The 18837-nt window shown below is 41.4% G+C and overlaps 1 protein-coding gene across 1 annotated transcript; it reads right to left on the bottom strand.

The window, feature by feature from the left end:
• Window positions 1-298: 298 nt before the first annotated feature.
• On the bottom strand, window positions 299-18374 carry st8sia3 (ST8 alpha-N-acetyl-neuraminide alpha-2,8-sialyltransferase 3). The gene is made up of 5 exons (XM_068335364.1): window positions 18196-18374; window positions 8431-8460; window positions 5755-5865; window positions 4301-4858; window positions 299-581 (listed from the first exon to the last, which is right to left on the bottom strand). Exons 1-5 carry the CDS (start codon window positions 18357-18359, stop codon window positions 299-301), a joined length of 1146 nt encoding a protein of 381 aa, XP_068191465.1. The 5' UTR covers window positions 18360-18374.
• Between the last annotated feature and the right edge of the window lie 463 nt (window positions 18375-18837).

The following is an 18837-nucleotide window of genomic DNA, read 5'->3' as shown; positions in this document are numbered from 1 at the left end:
ACAGCAACCTTTTAAAAATGAGGAAAAAAAAGAAACTGCAGTCATTTTCTCTGCTGGAGTTTTGGTAGACGTTACCATCTCTTGACTTCTTGAACTGATGCTGTTTGCACAGTTCATCTGGAGCGGCACACAAATACAGGCACCTGTTAGAATTCCTCAGAGAACATGATGGACTAACAGCCTGAGAGCCAAGATCTTTCATTTAAAAGCATGAAGTCTTCCCTTGTTGCCTCGTCATCTTAACAGCTCTGCCTGTGGAGGATTCAGAAGAGGCGCTGCGCTGGCTGCAGGCTTCAGCCTATGCACAGTGGGAGAGGGACAGCTTCAGCAGCCCCTCCAAATGCATCTTATAGAGGAGTTTGAACTCGGCAGGTAACTGATGAGACTCCTGCCATTTGGTGGTGAACTTCGTGCCCTTCTTGTCGTAGTAGTGGTATGGTAGCTCCTTACCCGTGTTTGGGTCCCAGCCAAAAGGCCAGAAGCCGTACAGATGTATCTGGTCACACATGGATGAAGCCAATGTGTACATCAGGATGCCAGTGCTCAGGCGCTTTGGCGACAGCTGCTTGGTTTTCCAGTAGCTGATGAGTACAAGAGAGTAGAACAATCACATGTTAGAAGAACCCAAAGAAGAGTTTTCTAAGTATGTGAAGTATAAATCACCTAAAACACATGGAAATAAGCTAAATTGCATTGACATTACTTAACAAATCTTTTACATATTCTCATATTTCTCTAAGAAGTATTTGTATTTTCTGAAATGCCTCTGTTACATCCCGCTTCAAAGCGATGATGTATTGTAACTGTCAGTGTTGGTGTGTTTGTCCGTTCGTCTGACCTGAAAGGTCAGAGACTGCAATATCCCGTGACTTAGGTAAGGGTATGTGAAAGTAATACCTGACAAGTGCATAGCATTGACCTTTCAGGGTAGGCTATGCACTAGCTTTGGCCGTAGATCAAAGCTAGTGCATAGGTAGATCAAATACTAGCTTTGATCTATGGTCTTACACTGGCCTTCTCCCTCGTCTTTCTATCTTGTCCGGTTCCTGAGTGGACAAAATTTGAAATTTGACCTTGATCTAATTTTCTCAAGGTCAAATTCATCATCTCATTTTCTTCCCCTTTGTCGCCCGAGTAATGTGCTTTTAATTAATTAATTTTAATTTGTACTTAAAAAATATCCAGATGTGGACAATGGCTCATCATGTCACATCAGTGTGTGCAGCTGGCTCATAATCCACATCTGGAGATTAAAATACAAGTACATTGGAAAAAAAGACAACAGTTTATAACTCCAACATTTTTGTAAGAACAAATCTATCTTTCTTTCTGAAATTATCTCAAAAATCTTTCAACAAATCTTACTGAAACTGTGGAGGTAGAACCCAGGAAAAGGAAATTAAATTACATTTTGAAGCATTTGAAGGTATGGATGCAGATTCTGCAATAACCCTAACCCTAACACGTTCACAAACATTGTGAATTAATATTATTTCTTGAATAATTTATCAATGTTAAAGTTATGCCAAAAAACACCCCAAACACACTTTGTAATGTGACCACAGTTGAATAAAAACGTCACAGAGGTGGAACTCTCCAAGACGGCCACAACAAACCACTTCCAAGAGTTCTTGAGGTGTTGAAAGCAGCCTGAGCTGCTTAAACGTGACGATTCTTCCAGGACAGGCAGCTTTAATGGGATTGATGAAGATTAGTCTACTGTACCAACTTCCTATTCTGCTGCTACAACACTAAGCACCAGACCTAAATCCGACTCCGCGCACAAAACCCCAGCTCTGTGCCATGCCTTTCACTAAAGACATGTTTTCTCATAATCCGGCTTTGAGACCAAATCTCCTTTTTGCCACACAACACAATCACGTTTGTTTACACAAAGACTTTAAAGAGGATAGAGATCAGCACTGACATAAATACAGAGAAAGAAACACATGGACAATCACGAGCTGACCATCCTGACCTGGTGTGAGATATGAGAGTCTGGATAAGATAACATCATATAGGGACCTGTTGAAATCAGCAATGACAACACATCAGAGTCTGATCTGGATTCAAGTAATAATCCGGACTGTTTGATCCAGAATTTTAAAATGTATGGAACAACAGCCAAACCAGCAATGACACCAAGATGATTCAAAATTCTAGGGGTAGGTTTTAATGGACATGTGTTATGAGGTTCAGATTTAATGCGACTATTGTATTTAGGTGCAATGACGTGATAGGGAAACTGATCTCCTTTGGAGGAGGTGTGTTACTGCAACACAATTTCTCTTAGTAATTATGGAAATAAAGCTACAGGATAGTCACATGATTCCCTACTGTTAAAGTGAGATAGCAATGGATAGTAAGACTACGTTAGGAAATAAAAATAACAGCAGAGTTCATTTTACCTCAAGAAAGTAGTGCGTCCCTGGGATGCGCGTCAAGAAAAATGTGTGGATCCCAACTTGACATTAATGCATCCCAAAATTAATAACAATATATGTTAGAAGCGTACGCAGGGATTGAGTTTTGCCAATAGCACAATATAAAAACTAAACAAACTGTTAATTAAGTAAAAAGAAAAAAAGAGTAAAATTATATATTGGTTTTATCAAAATGTTTAAGACTGGTAGTCATTAGAAAACAGTTTTAGAAATAAAGATGCAATACAAATTTTTTTTTTTCAGTTTTGCTTTTCACTCACTAGTTTTCTTTGCCCTTAATTCATATACTGTATTCTCCTGTGGACGCTGCACCAAGCAGACAGAGCCTTCTCTACACACATTCCAGTAATATCTGTCAGTAATATCTGTCTCTTTTTCTTCATTAACTTTTGATTGTGGTAATTCAAGAAAGCACTCGTAACTTGCTTTTTCTCCAACTTTAGTATCTTTTTCGGAGGCATTGTGATAATCAATCAATCAGTCAATCTTTATTTGTATAGCGCTTAACTACATCAGCAGACATTTCAAAGCGCTTTAACACAGACAAACCCAACAGGACGCTTTTGATTGCTCTGGAGGGTCTAACTAAGTCCTCGCTCAAACTGCAGCATATGAAGTGAGCAGACGTCTTGTTGCCGTTTGGCCGATTTTAATAAAGCGGAATCACGCAGTTGAGTCTCGAGACAAAAAACTCGCACGAGTTTCTCGTGCGAGATCAAAACATTTCCAGGTTCAAAATTTAAGTGGAGAAATGGAAAAATTGTGAATATTTTTGTTGAATGGAAGTGCATTTACAGCTTGCGTCCCAGGGACGCATGCTGTCTGACGATTGTGCGTCCCTGTCAAAGACCTAAGGACGCACGCTAACGAGAACACTGTAAGAGTAAACATAAATGTAACTTTTAAATAATAATTCTATGAAGGTAAAAAAATATTCAAAACCTACAGCACTTGTTTGAAAAAAAAAAATCCCCACCTAATCTAATAAATATTGTTGCCACCAAGAGTTGTCACCATTGGTGGCAACGACATCAAACATTTGCGACAACTGACAGTAATTCTTTCACATCGATGAATTTGTGGCCCACTCTTCTTCTGTATAATGGTTTTAGTTCACCCACAATGGAAGGTTTTCCAGCATTAATTGCCCCTTAACGTTCATGTCACAACATGTCCATTGAATCAAAGACTTAGGACTTAGATGAGGCCACTCTAAAAGCTAAATTTGTCTTGGGGATCATCAAAATATTTTTTTAGCAAATGTGACACAAGCCTTTCTTTTGCTCAGCAGTGGTTTGGATAGCTTTTTCCATCTATGTATGAAATCATCATTTAAAAACTGCTTTAGTATTGACTCTGCTTATGTTTGTTTGATGATCTGAATCATTTACTTGGGACAAAAATAAATAAATTAAAATGGGGGCAAGTACTGTACTTTGTCACATTACATTACTATGTCAGCCTTAAGATATTCATATTAATGAGTTGTTTCTTTTGATCATTACTTTTGTTCATGTTTAAAAAATAATTTCACGTCTGGCTATCAGACCTGGAAAAGATGTTAATGGAAGCATTAAAAAAAGCATTGTAATTGTAATTCAACTGGATCTTCCATCAACATTTCCAGCTAGTTACCCACTCAATGAAGTCAGCAAAAGCTAGAGACAAGGCCAAAGGAACCAAAAGTGGAACCCGTCCAGCAGCATCCTGACTTAGTGGAGGGCCACTAGCTCTACTATATGAAGCATCTAGCGATCAGTAAGCTAAAATAAAGGTGATGATAGAGATACAGCTAACAGATCCTCTCAGATGGAGACGGGGTTTTTAATGCACTGCAGTGATACTCTGTATCTTACTTGTTGATGTACTGCATGATGTTTCCAGGCCAGGCCAGTTGCACCTTCAGCTGATGTCGATGTTCCACAAAGAAATCTACCAGCGTCCTTGTCACTGTGGCCGATGTGTGGAAGAAAAATGCCGGTATCCACAGGATGACCCCGTCCAACTTCTTCAAGCTCAGGAAAAAGTTATTCCTATCCTGCACAGTCAACAAATTGTTGTAGTATTTCTCCAGGATACTGGGGTTAAAGGTTGTCATGTTGGTCCGTCGTCCAACATCTTTCTTAAAGATCTCAGTTGGAGCAAAGTTGCAGCGGAAGACAAAGTCAAACTTCTCAATCTGAGCACCGCAACGTGAGCCAGTCAGGATGCCACTGTTGCCTATCACTGCACAAACATTGTAGTGTTTGTTGAGGATCTGCGATTTCTCAGGGAGGAGAGACTGGAAGTTCTCACCAATGGAGAAGACATACTTGTGGCTGGAATAGTCATAATGCATCAGTTGTCCGATTCGGACTGAGTCTCGTGTAAGGGTGAAGTTGTGGGGGATGTCGATGTACCGAGAGATCTCCTTTCTGCAAAAAAAACATTTTTGTTCATTACTACATTGTGTCTGTAACCATCAATAACTCAGACATGATATTTGTTCTTTCTTATCTAAAGACAATTAATTTTGTCTTTAAATAAGGAAGTTATGTGTTGTAGATGATTACATTCAGAGGCAGATCTGAATCTCTCCAATTCCAAGGACATCTGAATCAGACTAGATGTAATGGCATCAACCTGAGCCAATAGGAGTGCTCAATTCACACATGTGACTCTATACATTACCAGCAAATAAAGCGACTGAGAAGTGATGGGTATACAAGTAGTTAGAGGGAAGAAATCTTCAAAAAAAGAAGTTGAGACAATGTAAATCTTTTACGACATTGTCCCCAAGTTTATTGATGGAAGTAAACGACCCACAGACAACCAGGAGCTCAGTCCAAAGCACTGATTCTTTAATCCTGGACTCTTGTTTCATGGCTGAAGAGGTCCCTTCAGTTCTAACTGACTGGATGAGAGAAGGAACATCTAAACCCTAAACTGAAGTACAATTGTTTCAGATTCAACCTTCACTGGGATGATTCTCTTCCTTATGAGGAAATAAAAAGCCGATGTCTGTCTTAAGTCTTTGTGGAGCTATAAAACACCAAACAAAATGTGATATTTAAAAGTGTATACTCCACAAGGAGGGAAGATTAAGTAATAAAATGTTTTTAGAAAAATAATGTCACAATCATACTATTAAACAATTAAATCTGTAACTAGGGTGCTTTTAGTTACAAGTTTGTTTGATATAAATTTTATAGAATTTGACCAGACAACTCAGAGGAAACAGCAGAGAAGGGAAATAGTCAAACCGCGTGTGTGTGTGTGTGTGTGTGTGTGTGTGTGTGTGTGTGTGTGTGTGTGTGTGTGTGTCACCTACTTGAACTGTGTGAAAGCAGTGCTGTTGTAGCTCCATTTAGAGGTATTCTGCAGGTCCTCATTGGTCAGAGGATTGAAAGCTTGATCCAGATGCTTCAACGCCATCTGGGAGCTTCACAGTCAAAGAAGAGAAGAGAAGCAGGAAGAGGAGGAGGAAACACAGACATGGAGGTTAACCCGGTTTTCATGTTAGTAGGAGGTGATGTGCTCCATTTACACCTTGGAATGACTTCAGGAGAGTTTTATGTCATTCACAACAAGGTTTGTGGGTAAAATATTTGTACAAGAAAAGAAACACAAGCAGTCAGGCAAGTCAGACAGCTTTCACAAAATGCCCCCCAAAAAAAAGAAAAGAAAAAAGAAACAAATGATTTTCTTTTCAGAGAAAGCCGTCTTTTTTTTTTTTGTTTCTTGCGTCTGAGAAGCAGTTCATTAACAAATCAGTTCATGCTTTTTTTTTTTTCATTATCATTTGTCGGTTGGCAAATATTTTAAATATAATTCATGTGAATATAGACTTAAAACTTAAAATTGTGAGATTGTCTGACTGCAGGCATTTCTTCATGTCATTACAGTTGATTCTGCAAAATTAAAAATCAAGCAAAAGTAAATCATAAGCATTTTTAAGAAAAAGAATGACTGTTATTTCAGTGTAATCTTTTTCACAAAGCCAAAATGCCTCCATAAAAAGCTGATTGGAATGAACAAGTATTTGAGGAGCTGCTCGGCAAATGTGTTTCTTTAGGGAAACAGTTGCAGAGACAAACTGATTGACACTTTCAGCCTCTTGTTGTTGAGGCTATAATAAACAATCACTGCATTTCTTGACAAATGAGCACTACAGTCAGAATGTTGCTGAAATTCTATCCATCTTGCCAAGCTGTTCAATATTTTACATGCATTCTCGTTGAGGGAAATAAATTTTTCCTTCAGTCATATTTGGTTTCATCTATGTCAAATGTCATATCTCATAGGAGAGGAAACGTGCTTAATAAGATGACACTTTGGATGCAGTGCAAGAAGCTTCATTTCCTCTGATGTTAAAACCAAGGAGAATAAATTTGTACATTTTCTAAATCATGATTTTCACATGAAAAGCATGATATTTTTACTTTTCCTTGAACATGTTTCTGTCTCCTCATTCGAATTACATATATAGGCCAGATCCGTCTTCATTCACAGCTTAAAAAGGTACCAATAGGGAATAAGGAACTAAATTCAAAATTAAAATCAAGATTAAATAGCAGATAGCCATTTTCTGAGCAATAAAAACCTAATGGTAAAAAAAGAAAAGAAAAAAAAAACCATAAAAGAAAGCCTGAGTAAATCAGAAAAAAGTAAGTAAGTAGATATAGATAAAATAAAAAAGGAAGAAAGAGCAAGTCTAAGAAATGCGGGACACAGGAGAGAAAGACAACAGAAGCAAAAAGAGAAAATTCAGACGAATTGAAAGAGTAAAAGCACATGGATGGAATGAGGACGTTTAACGAGCAGAAAAGAAGAGAAATTACTAAATAAAACAGGACGTAACAGAACTAAAATTCAAAGCAATGACATTTCCTCCAAATGAACATCCAAATGCAAAGGTTTCAGGTTGAGGCACAACTGAAAAATAGTATTTGCAAGCAAATTAAAAAACATCCTCATGTTGCGTGCAGTTAGAGGATCGTGGAGTTTACTGCATCAGGACAGATCAGACAATAATAGACAATATCCCTGCTTCAAAAGCTTGCATGATCATCCAATGACTTCTACTCTACCTCTGGACACCCATAAAGCCCAGAAGAAACCTTCAACAGTACAAGTGAATACTGAGTGACCTAGATCTGATGCCAGTTTGGGCTACAGCAGCATTCGGTTTCTGCAGCATCCACCATCTGTAGACAGCGATGCTCATCCGGAGAGGTGCAGTGCTGAATCAGGATCAGCATGAAATATGTACAGAATAATAATGCAATACATTAATCTGATGTTAAATATAAGTAGTTTGCAGCTAGGGCAGGCTTTCACGCTGTATCAAGACAAATTCTTTGTCTGTTTTTTAACAAACGATGGTAATTAAAACTGATTCTGATTCTGATCAAGAACTCTTGTCCGTTTAGAGTTTTGTGGTGCTGCCAATAGATTTGGGATAAAATTATGCAGTTTATCAAAGAACAAGATCCCACAACCTTCTGTATCTAACTCATCCACCCACACAGTCACATAATGATGAGTCTAAAACCCAGCTCTCCCAGTCATCTCCAGTTCTCACAGCCCTCCCCACATTTTCTGTCCTTCCTCACAGAGGAAAACTGCAGCTATGCATTTATAACAACACCGCCCCACAGCAGAATGCTCTAAATCTAAACCTCTGCTCTCCCATAGCCTCTTCACTGCTGCTCCGGTTTGTTCCTACCATCGTCTTCTGAAGCTGGTGATAATACTTCTATCTGAATAATCCAAAAGAACCACTGGTATTGACGCTGCCATATGCTCTTTGACACCGGATTTCCTGATCACTGTAGCTTATTTGTGAGTGCATTTTACTCTGTTTTCATCGGAATTCTTTGTTTCATGTTGATTCACATTCAACACTGCACCATCAAAAAGACCCGGGAACTAATTAGAGTGCATAGATTTTCTGTTTTTTTTGCTTGTTTTCATGAAAGAAAAGTAGCTAGAACTCAAACGTCACCTCAGGTCTGGTTTTTGAGGCGGCTTCTCGCTGCAAGAGGAAATTTAAAAAAGACAAGAAGAAAATTAGGTCTTTAAAAAAATTCTTTAAAGACCTATATATGCCTATATTTCAAATACTTGCTTCACGTCACTGTGACTTAACTATAACAGACTTTGATTATGTTATAAAACAGATGTAATGGCCATCCGTTGATCATAAATCACTTTAGCAGCAATCACAAAGGAGAAAACAGGAAAAGAGAGATCCTGACAGCTGGACAGTGAAAAACATTTTATGGGTGAAAATACTGAATGATAAAAACACAAACAGATTTTCATCCACTGTGACGTCATTACAACTTAAGGTTGTGTCTTAAATAATTCTGCGAATGGGGCTCAAAGTGTCAGTAGCTTCAGACTGACAGAGTCATCTTGTTCATGTCACCTTTCCTCCATGACCCTAGACCTTCTGATCTTGCCTACTATTCTGATGTAGAAAAAAACTGAAATTCCTAAAAGTTCCATTTGATGAAAAAAATAACTATTTTTAAGAGTTTAAACAAAATTGAAAAGAGATTAATGTTTTTGAAGACCCTGGTGCTTGTCCATAGGAAGATTTAGACTTATCTTTTTAGTTTTATGAGTTACATATAAACTCAAGACCTGAGGGCTGGATGATGCTTCAGGAAACACCCCAGTCATTTCAAATACTGTATAGTGAATCTCAGACAACACAGACCCCACCTCTCCTGAATCCCCACATTCCTGATGATAAACTCAGTCACAAAAAACACAGAAAGAAATGTAAATGTTTCAAATCAGAGTGTGTTCTCCTCAAAATGCTGGTCTTCATCACATCTAACTCATTCTGAACATAACCTTGGACAGCAGTGACAGCGAGCAAAGAGGAAAATGACCACAAGCAGGAGGAAAATTAATGTGGCTCTCACGCTGTAAATCAGAGTCAAGGACAGCTTGCCGTCCTCCAGAACCTTCATCAGAAGGATGCCGCCTTAGCGTCACACCTCAGATCTGACCGAACATGTCAGACAAATAAAGATTTACAGAATGATTTTCCATGATGGTGTGCAGCAGTGGCCCTGCTGACACCTGTAAAAGAAAAGGATCAGGGAGCTCCTCTGGTGTTCGAGCTGCAACTAGATGCAGTAAAACTGGACGAAAGTCAGGTGTAAACACACCTCAGAAGCACGCTGAGGACCTGAGCTGAACGAGTTGCGGAGGTAGTCAGACGCTCATCCTCATTATCAACTACAAGCTCATAGAAGAAGAAGATTTTGATTTTTACAAAAACACATTAATAACACTCAACCATTTTACAATTTTACATCATATGAAAAGTGCTAAAGTGCTTCAAAAATACAAAAAAATCATAAATAAAAATAAACACAATTTCAAAATCAGTGCATTACATCAGGAAATTTGCAAAACTAGGTTGATCAACTAAAGTGCATAAGACATTTTTGTGAAGCCAGACGTTCCTAAAGTTATCCAGGTCTTTTGTCATTTTTATAAAAACCAAATTCTAGTTGCAAGCAACTCTAACGTTACAACAAAAAACAGTAGCTGTTTCTTGAACGGTATTGGTTTCAATTTTCCTCTTTCTTGTAACATAAATTGCGAGTTTTGCTTCTCCAGAAATAAAATGTAAAAGCTGCCACTTTTCTGATTCAATCTCTTGTACCCAGCACCATAAATACATTTTCTGATATTAAAATTTGAGAATTTTAGAAACCCTGATGGAGGGTCCATAAAGGCCAAGCGATGCCATAGCTGTGAGGCCACCAGGTTGTTTATTACTAAAACGCGGCCTCTGTACGACATTCTGGGGACATTCCCTCTATTTTTTCGATGACACCCTCCCAGTTCTTCCTGGTTCTTGTCTCATTTGATAGGTGCACACCGAGATATTTGAGACCATCGGTCTTCCAACACAAATTTTGAGTAAGAACCGGGAGGTTGTCATGCCATTTTCCAACAGCAAGGGCTTCACTTTTGCTCCAGTTTACTTAAGCTGCAGTTAGAACATTCAATAAATTTCTTAAAATCACTAAAAACATCAACATCCCTCTGGTTTTTTGTAAGAACAACAACATCATCAACATAGGCAGATAAAATAATGCCTTTTACCTTTAAAAACAGGTAAAATCAAACCGTCAATGCTTTTGCGGATTTTACAGAGGGGTTCTAGGGAGAGTGCATGGGGCATCCCAGGCAGAGCACAGCCCTGCCGGATGCCCTGGTGCACCCTAAAGGGGGCACACAAACTGCCGTTAAACTTCAGGATACTCTCAACGTCACTGTACAACACACAGATCTTGGCAATAAAACCGGTGCCGAACCCAAACTTCTCCATAGTTTTCCATAGGAAGCTGTGCTCAACACGGTCAAATGCCTTTTCCTGATCCAGTGAAATGAGACCAGCATTTATACCCAATGAGCTGGAAACCTCCAAAACATCTCGAATTAGGGAGACATTGTCTACCATGGACCTGCCGGGCACACAGTAGGTCTGATCCCGGTGGATGACCTGCATCATAGCTTCCCTCATCCTGGTAGCCAAAGCCTTGGACAGAAACTTGTAATCGGTGCAGAGCAGTGACACAAGGGCGCCAGTTCTTGATTTCCTGCAGATTGCCTTTTTTAGGCAGGAGGGCAATGACCGCCCTCCGGCAGGACAGTGGCAAAGAGCTCGAGGCCAGACTTTCATTGGACACTTCCAGCACATCATGTGCTAGAATGTCCCAGAAGGCTTTGTAAAATTCCAGTGTCAGGCCGTCAATACCCGCAGCCCGTCATCCCTGCATGTTCTGCAGGGCAGTGTGGAGCTCCTCCAACTCCAGTGGCTGGTCAAGCTGTGAATTTATCTCTGTGGAGACCTGAGGTAGTTCTGCACAGAACTCCTCCAACAGTGACTGGTTCTCCTGATATTCACTGTCATACAAAGATGAATAAAAACTCACAGCTCGCCTTCTGATCTGTCTGGGCTCTGTCAGCTCCTGCCATGTGTCAGACAGCAGGAAGTGGATTACGTTGGTCTGTCCATGCTTCTTCTCCAGGCCGAAGAAGAAGCTAGAGGGAGCATCCATCTCGGTGATGTTTTGCACCCTGGATCGGACCAGAGCACCCTGTACTTTAGTATCCAACAGGTCGGCTAAAGCCATTCTTTTGGACTTGAGGATTTCAATATACCTCTGATTTCCTGTGGAAGCGCTTGTCTCTAACTCCACGATCTCAGCTTCCAGGTCCTTCATGGACCTGAACGTCACATATGACGTTCAGAGTATACTGCTGGCACAGGAGTTTTATCTCCGTTTTGCCTTAGTCCCACCACTGCCTAAGATAAGTAAAATCAGCTTTTCTAAGTTTAAAAGTGCTCCAAAAATAACTTAAAACCTCTCTAAAGCCTCTGTCTAAACCAAGTGTACTGTCGGCAGTCTGGATGCATCCTCCTTCACACATCCACCAGGCCATGAGAAGAGACCAGCCGTTCCCAGTGTGTTGGGATGCTGGGTGAGGCTCTGCATGATTACGGTCTAAAACCCTGTCCTCAGTACAGTTAAAATCCGCACCCAAGAATAAAGAATCCTCCGAGTCACAGCAATCCAGTCTAGCTTGTATTTTTTCTAGAAAGCTCTTCCTCTCTGTACCGTTTGTTGGAGCATAAATATTCATAAAAACCAGGGTCCGGTGCTCAAAATGTGCCTTTGCTAAAAGACACCTCCCCTTTACGACATGCTCGACCTCCAAAAATGTTGGGTTAAAAGTTCTGGAGAACAGGAAGCCCACTCCACCACTCAGCGTGGTGTTATGGCTCAGGTCCACCTGTCCTTCCCACTCCTTCATCCAGTCCACCTCATTGTTCTCATTGCTGTGTGTTTCTTGTAAAAACAGAACATCAATATTTTTCCTCCCTGCTGTGTCAAAAACCAGTGCCCTTTTCCTTTCTTCTCTGGCTCCATTTACGTTTAACGTCCCCACTCTAAAAGAATCCATGATGAGGGAGAAGTTAAAAGTAAGAACCTTAAAATAAATAAATAGGAAATATAATAAGACAGTTAACTCAGTCGTTTATGGACTTTATTCATTTGCTTTTTGAGTCGGTATATCTCTTGATCACTGAGTTCTGATGTGGCTCTGTTTTTAATAAGTTGTTTTGCTGATTTATAAAAAATTAATTTATCAGGAAAAAACTGTTCTAGATTCAGACCTTTCATGCCTTTAGTTTGTTGTACAAACAATTTAAACATTTTTTCTGGGTACAAAACGTGCTGCTGACTGGCAGTGACTGGAGTGTGAGGTAGTTCACTGCAATCAGACATACAATCATCACTGTCACTACTGTCTCGAACACTCGGTCTGACCTCAATCCGACCAGCTTTACATCCGGCGGACACAGTCAATACATTCTTGCGCTTACTGCGCCGCCTACCAGGAACAGTAATCCATTCAGACGCATGGTCGTCTGTGACAGCTTCAGTACCCATTCTCCTTCCTAACCTCACCCACTGCACCTGTCACCACCCTAGTCTCACCCAGTGTACCTTTCTCACCCAGTTCACCTATCACCTCCATAATCTCACCCCGCTCACTCACTACCTCTCTAATCTCACCCTGTTCACCTGCCAGCTCACCATTCTCACTCACCACAACCGTCACCTCACCCAACTCACTGGACACCACCCCGCTCTCACCCATCACTCCACCTGCTTTAACCCTGACCTCACCTACTCTCTCAGCTATCCTGCCACCATCCTCACTTGTCCCACCTTCACTCTCCCCCCTCACCTCGATGTTATCACTGGTTAACACTGCTCCTACTGCCCCTGACTCTCAGTCTTGCTCCTCGGAGCGTCTCCCTGCTCCGCGTCCCCGATGGTACGCCTCAGAGCGGCGGTGGGAACCACCGTCTCACCGGTCGGGTCCCACGGAGCATCGCTGATGCGCTTTGGACAGGCGCTAACAATGTGTCCCTCCTCTCCACAGCCAAAACATTGAAGTCGAGAGGAGGTGACGTACATCATGTAGTCATAGTCGTCCACGAGATGTTTCAGCTGCGGGGACTTGCACCCCGACGGGACTTTCATAATTGGCGACACAACTTTTCTGTGTCGAGAGAGTTCTCTAATTAGGAAATCGTCACTGATGAAACACGGGATGTTTGGCAGCGTGATTTTAGACGCCGGCTGTGAAAACGGCATGACCTGTACAAACAGTCTGTTTACATTTATCCCCTTTTCAACCAGCAACTTCACCTGTTCCACCTTCTCCACGATTGACAATTGCCCCGTTCATCCGGCCGGCAGACTTCAGCGCACTGCACCCGATAACATCCCCCACCGGAATTGCCACCTCATCCGCGCTACAAGGAGAAACCACCCTGATCCCGTGACTCTTTGTCAGCGATGTGAAGCCACCATACGCCATGACGGCGTCTGAGCGGCCACCAACCAGCCCACGCCTGGTCGGCAAAAACCACACAAAAAAACTGACAATAAACGACACTAAACACTCAAGACAAACCCAATTAACAATATACAAAGAATACAAACATAAAGACAAAACGTAAAGATAGAAAATAGTGCTGAAACACACTCAGCAGTTTTCCACTCATTTCATTCACTCCTCCCAGAAGAAGAAGAAGAAGTTTTTTTTTTTTTTGCAAAAACACTTTAATCACATTCAAACATTTTACAATTTTATAGAAGAAGAAGACGAACAGGAAGAACAATAAGAAGAAACATACTTTTACTTATTTATCATTAATTATTTTTCCACTCCAGCCAATTTTTTGCACACACATATGTATTTGATACAGCACACACACATGAGGCCTGTAGGCATGCAAATAAATAGTGAAAGGTAGGGCAGCTCCTTTGTGGTATGCCCTATGAGCAACTTGTAAGGGGGTGTTGCCTTGCTCAAGGGCACATTGGCAGTGTTTGGGAGGTGAACTACCACCTCTGTACTGCCAGTTCACACTCCAATCTTTTTGGTCTACATGGGACTTGAACCGGCCACCCTCTGGTCCCCAGCCCAAGATCAAGAACTGAGTTACTGCTGCCCCCAAAAGTGTTCCCTGACCAGGAATTGAACCGCAGCAGAGAAAGCACCGAATCCTAAACTCTAGACCACCTGGGAGAACAGTCACAAGTACTAGGGAGTGTATACATTAGCTGAGGTTCTGTTATATACAGACATGAGGTCAATATATCTGCATAGTTTGTTCCAAATGCAGTATGTTCAAATTCACACGTGTAATAAGGGGACATGTGTGAAGTGATATGGATATGTGTAAAGATCTACATAGTTTAAAAAAGAATGTTACAGTTGAACCAGTTCTCCCAATTAAACACTGTCACCCAAAGATCCGTTACAGCAGATGAAGAGTGGCGGTCTACACAGGTAGGCTACCTCTGCATATGGATGATGGATGGACTGATCACATTTCATTGGCTGTTTTGAACTTCACTCCTGTCTTCTCTCTATAAATATCCTTGGCTTTTATTCCACCCTATCACATATTGTTGACAAAAGTGAGAGGAAATGATTTTTATCTCACCACAATTTTGGTCAGTTTCAAAGGGTCATGGTTCTTTCTTGGTCCATGGTACATCTTTCCACCAAGTTTCATTGAAATCAGTTTAGTAGGTTTCCTATAAATCGGGGAAATTGCTGATGCACAAACAAAAAAGGTCCTCAGTGTTTATGAATAAAAAACCGCCCCAGATCTCTGAGGTTTTCTCTTCAGATACCATCCTTTCACCGAGTTCCATGGAAATTTGTTCCAGATTTTTTGCATAATTAGGTCTGATAAACCAACAAACCAACTGATCAACTGACCGACCGACCTACCACCAAACAAACCACCTACCAACCAACCAACATTGGTGAAGTATAACTGTCTCTATAATTCAAGTTTACATTTTTGATTATAGTTCTGAATTAAAGCTGACATTTCTCATATATTTGCAGAATATTTTTATTTTGGCATGAGATTGGAATTTTAACGTAAAATCCAAAGATACAAAACAAAAGTCACACGGATAACTTTACAACCTGATTGCTTCAGTAAAAAATATAGAACGACGAACATCATGCCACAGAACGTGCTACTTTCCAATACAATTCTATGACCTGGCCTAAATATATTTACTCGATGTGTCTGTCCACCATGGTATGTTGACCAGTTGGCAATAAATAAAGTGCTTCCAAAATGTTTACCGTCACCACAGGAAACCCTCTGTTTCACCTAAATGAAAGTTTACTGCAAGGAGAAGGTATTCCACGTTGCTTCTGGTCTTTCATTTACATTTCAGTGGAAAAACACCTGAGTTCATTTGGAGTGTGAACACACCCCAAGAGCTGAAGCCTACTCTGTGGTTCAGCTCACTTGTTGCGTTTAAGTTGTCCTGTTTCACCTGAAACATGAAGGTTGTGATTTACTGTACATTTTAAGATGAGTCAATGACACCACATCAATCTTTCTGTGCAACCAGTTAGAAGAACCTAACAAAGTGTACAGCATAATGCAGCACCACTCAGATTTGATCCTCATTTTCAAAGTACATTTGTTCAGTAAATATAAAAGCAAAACTAAGTTTTTCACATTGTGTATGAACAGGGAGCGATGACAGATGTGAAAGAGCATTGCTCTGGACTCTACACATTCTAGAAGTAGAAGTCCAGTGATTTCTCCCAAAACACTGTCACTCATTTTGGTGTACATCGCTGGTCTCACCAGAGACCAAACAACATCGCTGAGGAAAAGACAGGAGACAGAGCTGGAGGTAGCAGAGATGAAGATGCTGAGGTTCTCTCTGGGAGTCACCAGGAAGGATAGGATCAGGAATGAGTACATCAGAGGGACAGCACATGTTAGAGGTTTTGGAGATAAAGTCAGAGAGGCCAGACTGAGATGGTTTGGACATGTCCAGAGGAGAGATAGTGAATATATTGGTAGAAGGATGCTGAGTTTTGAACTGCCAGGCAGGAGGTGTAGAGGAAGACCAAAGAGGAGGTTTATGGATGTAGTCAAAGAGGACATGAAGGTAGTTGGTGTGAGAGAAGAGGATGCAGAAGACAGGGTTAGATGGAGGCAACTGATTCGCTGTGGCGACCCCTGAAGGGAAAAGCCGAAAGGAAAAGAGGAAGAAGACTGTCACTCATTCTGTGAGTCTGCCTTGACCTTGATCCTCATAAAACACAATATTAACTGGGAATATCTGGTTCCTTGATGAGACGTGTTAGGCTGGGGACATGAAACCTCAAGGATGAAGTCGTTCGTTCCTAAGGTCCATTTCCCTCCAACTGCTTTGAACTTTTTCACTGTGTCTCCGTGCTAGAGGGGTCTCACTTCTTATCAGATGGTTGGCAGTTTGATCTCCTGACTTAAAAATACTATTGTAGTGCCGTAGTACTTAACTAGTTTACATGTGGACGAGCTGTTTCACAAAGACGTAACTGTGTGCTCCACAATGTTAAGAGGTGTAACATATGACATAGCAGCAAGGATAAAATCAGTCTCACCAACTAGTGTCATCTTCTGTGCTTGTTCGTCAATTGGCATCATTAAATCTTCCGAGGGAGTTCACACGCCCAAGACTTCTGTTTCAATGCTGTTCCCACCACTGCAGGCATTAGTGAGGTCTTGGGCTAGGGACTGGAGGGTGCTCAGTTCAAGATCCATGTGGACCAAAAAGTTCACAATGTGAACTAGCACTGGAGAGGTGCCACTTCAACTCCAGACTACTGCCGAGGTGCCCTTGAACAAGGCATCATCCACTTTCTTTTTGCTCATTTGAGTGCTTCACAACGGAGCTGCCCACTGCTCTACCTCTCACCATTATTTATGAATACTTATTTTAATACTTGAATACTATTACTTCTAACAACTAAAGTGGAAAAATGATTTTCCCTGCAGTAAATTTATAAAGATTGATTCTTCTTCTTCATTCTTCTTCTTTTATAAATGTCTTCTTTTGGCCAGTCAGATCTGAGTCACTTTAATATGTGGTTCTACATTGAATGCATGTGCTATTTAGTGTCTTTGAGACATGCGTGAAAGTACAATATGTGGATCGGAACTCAGGTGACTTCTGTGATCTATGCATGTGCTAAACACCGTCATCAACAATGTGCACCAATAATGTGATAAAATGAAAGTACCAGAGAAGAGCAATGACAGCAATGCTACAACACCTTCCTTCGCTATTAACACGCACACCCTGGTTATAATACTGTCCTATGAATATGATGTGTGAGAGGTATATAATGTAGTTTCACCTTGTCACCTGGGAATAGTCATACTACTGTAATTATGAGGGTCAAACATCAAGATAACCAAATCTGATCTGAGCAAATAATCTGAATTTAACATTGAGGCTTGTAATATGAATACGGCTAAGTGCTGAGGACCGGGTGTCGGCATTATTTTGGAGTAATATTGTAAATGTGGCCAAACATATCGTGTGATTATCATAAAGCTATCTGTGGGCTGCAGGCCGCACAGCAGAGAGGCCTTCAACTGAATCTGATCAGTGTACAAGTGGAACTGCTTAGACACTCATGATTCAGTCCACATTGTTTACATCATCATCTGATTTGATTTATCAGCAACTTAATTAAAGTGTGCACCTGGACACAACATTTTAGGATTTAAAACTCATTCAAAACAGAGAGAAATGTTCATTAGATGACTAAAAAATATCCAAACCCACACGGTCAGCATGCACAGCAGCAGCTCCACAGTCTGACCTGGACTCACCGAAACCCAGCGTGGAACATGGACATCCTGGGTCCCCCACTGGACCCGTATCTAGGGGTGCTGAGTAGGAAGTCCTTCTTGATGGACGCGTAGCTGATGAGCGACAGGATGAGCAGCGCGACGCTGAACATGATGAGCCCCAGCGCGCTGGCTATCCGCACCATCCTGCCTCTCTGCGGGCACCAGCCCCCCCACACCAGAGGATCACTGACGGGCCAGGACAAGGACACTGCGAGCACACAGACGCACCGCATCCGCGGCAAGACCAGGGTGTAGACGCGGAGACGCCGCACGGATTTCAGAGTTCATGTGGGGAGTTGGAACACATGCGGGGACGCATAAGCGGTGACGCATGTGCGGCGCAAAGCAACGCGGCCATGCAAAAGGCCGGTCAGGCAAACAACGACGTGCAAACCACCAATTTATAAAACGCTTTTAACTGAAGACATGAAAGCCACAAAGTCCACATGTGACGCAGGAATGGGCAGCAAGAGGCCCGTTTCCGCGACCGTTTTAATAGTCTCACTATGACGCAGAGCGGTAGGTGCGCGTATGCGGAAGAAAAGGCGCACTGACGCATTAACGGTCCGTGAAACGGAGGATGGGCAAGCAGGGGAAGGTCTGTGGTCTTGGAGGTTTTTC

Source organism: Antennarius striatus, chromosome 15, assembly GCF_040054535.1.
Source record: "Antennarius striatus isolate MH-2024 chromosome 15, ASM4005453v1, whole genome shotgun sequence".
In the NCBI taxonomy this organism is placed as follows: Eukaryota; Metazoa; Chordata; class Actinopteri; order Lophiiformes; family Antennariidae; genus Antennarius; species Antennarius striatus.
The sequence above is the reverse complement of the archived record's forward strand: the minus strand, read 5'-3'. Positions and strand labels throughout refer to the sequence as shown.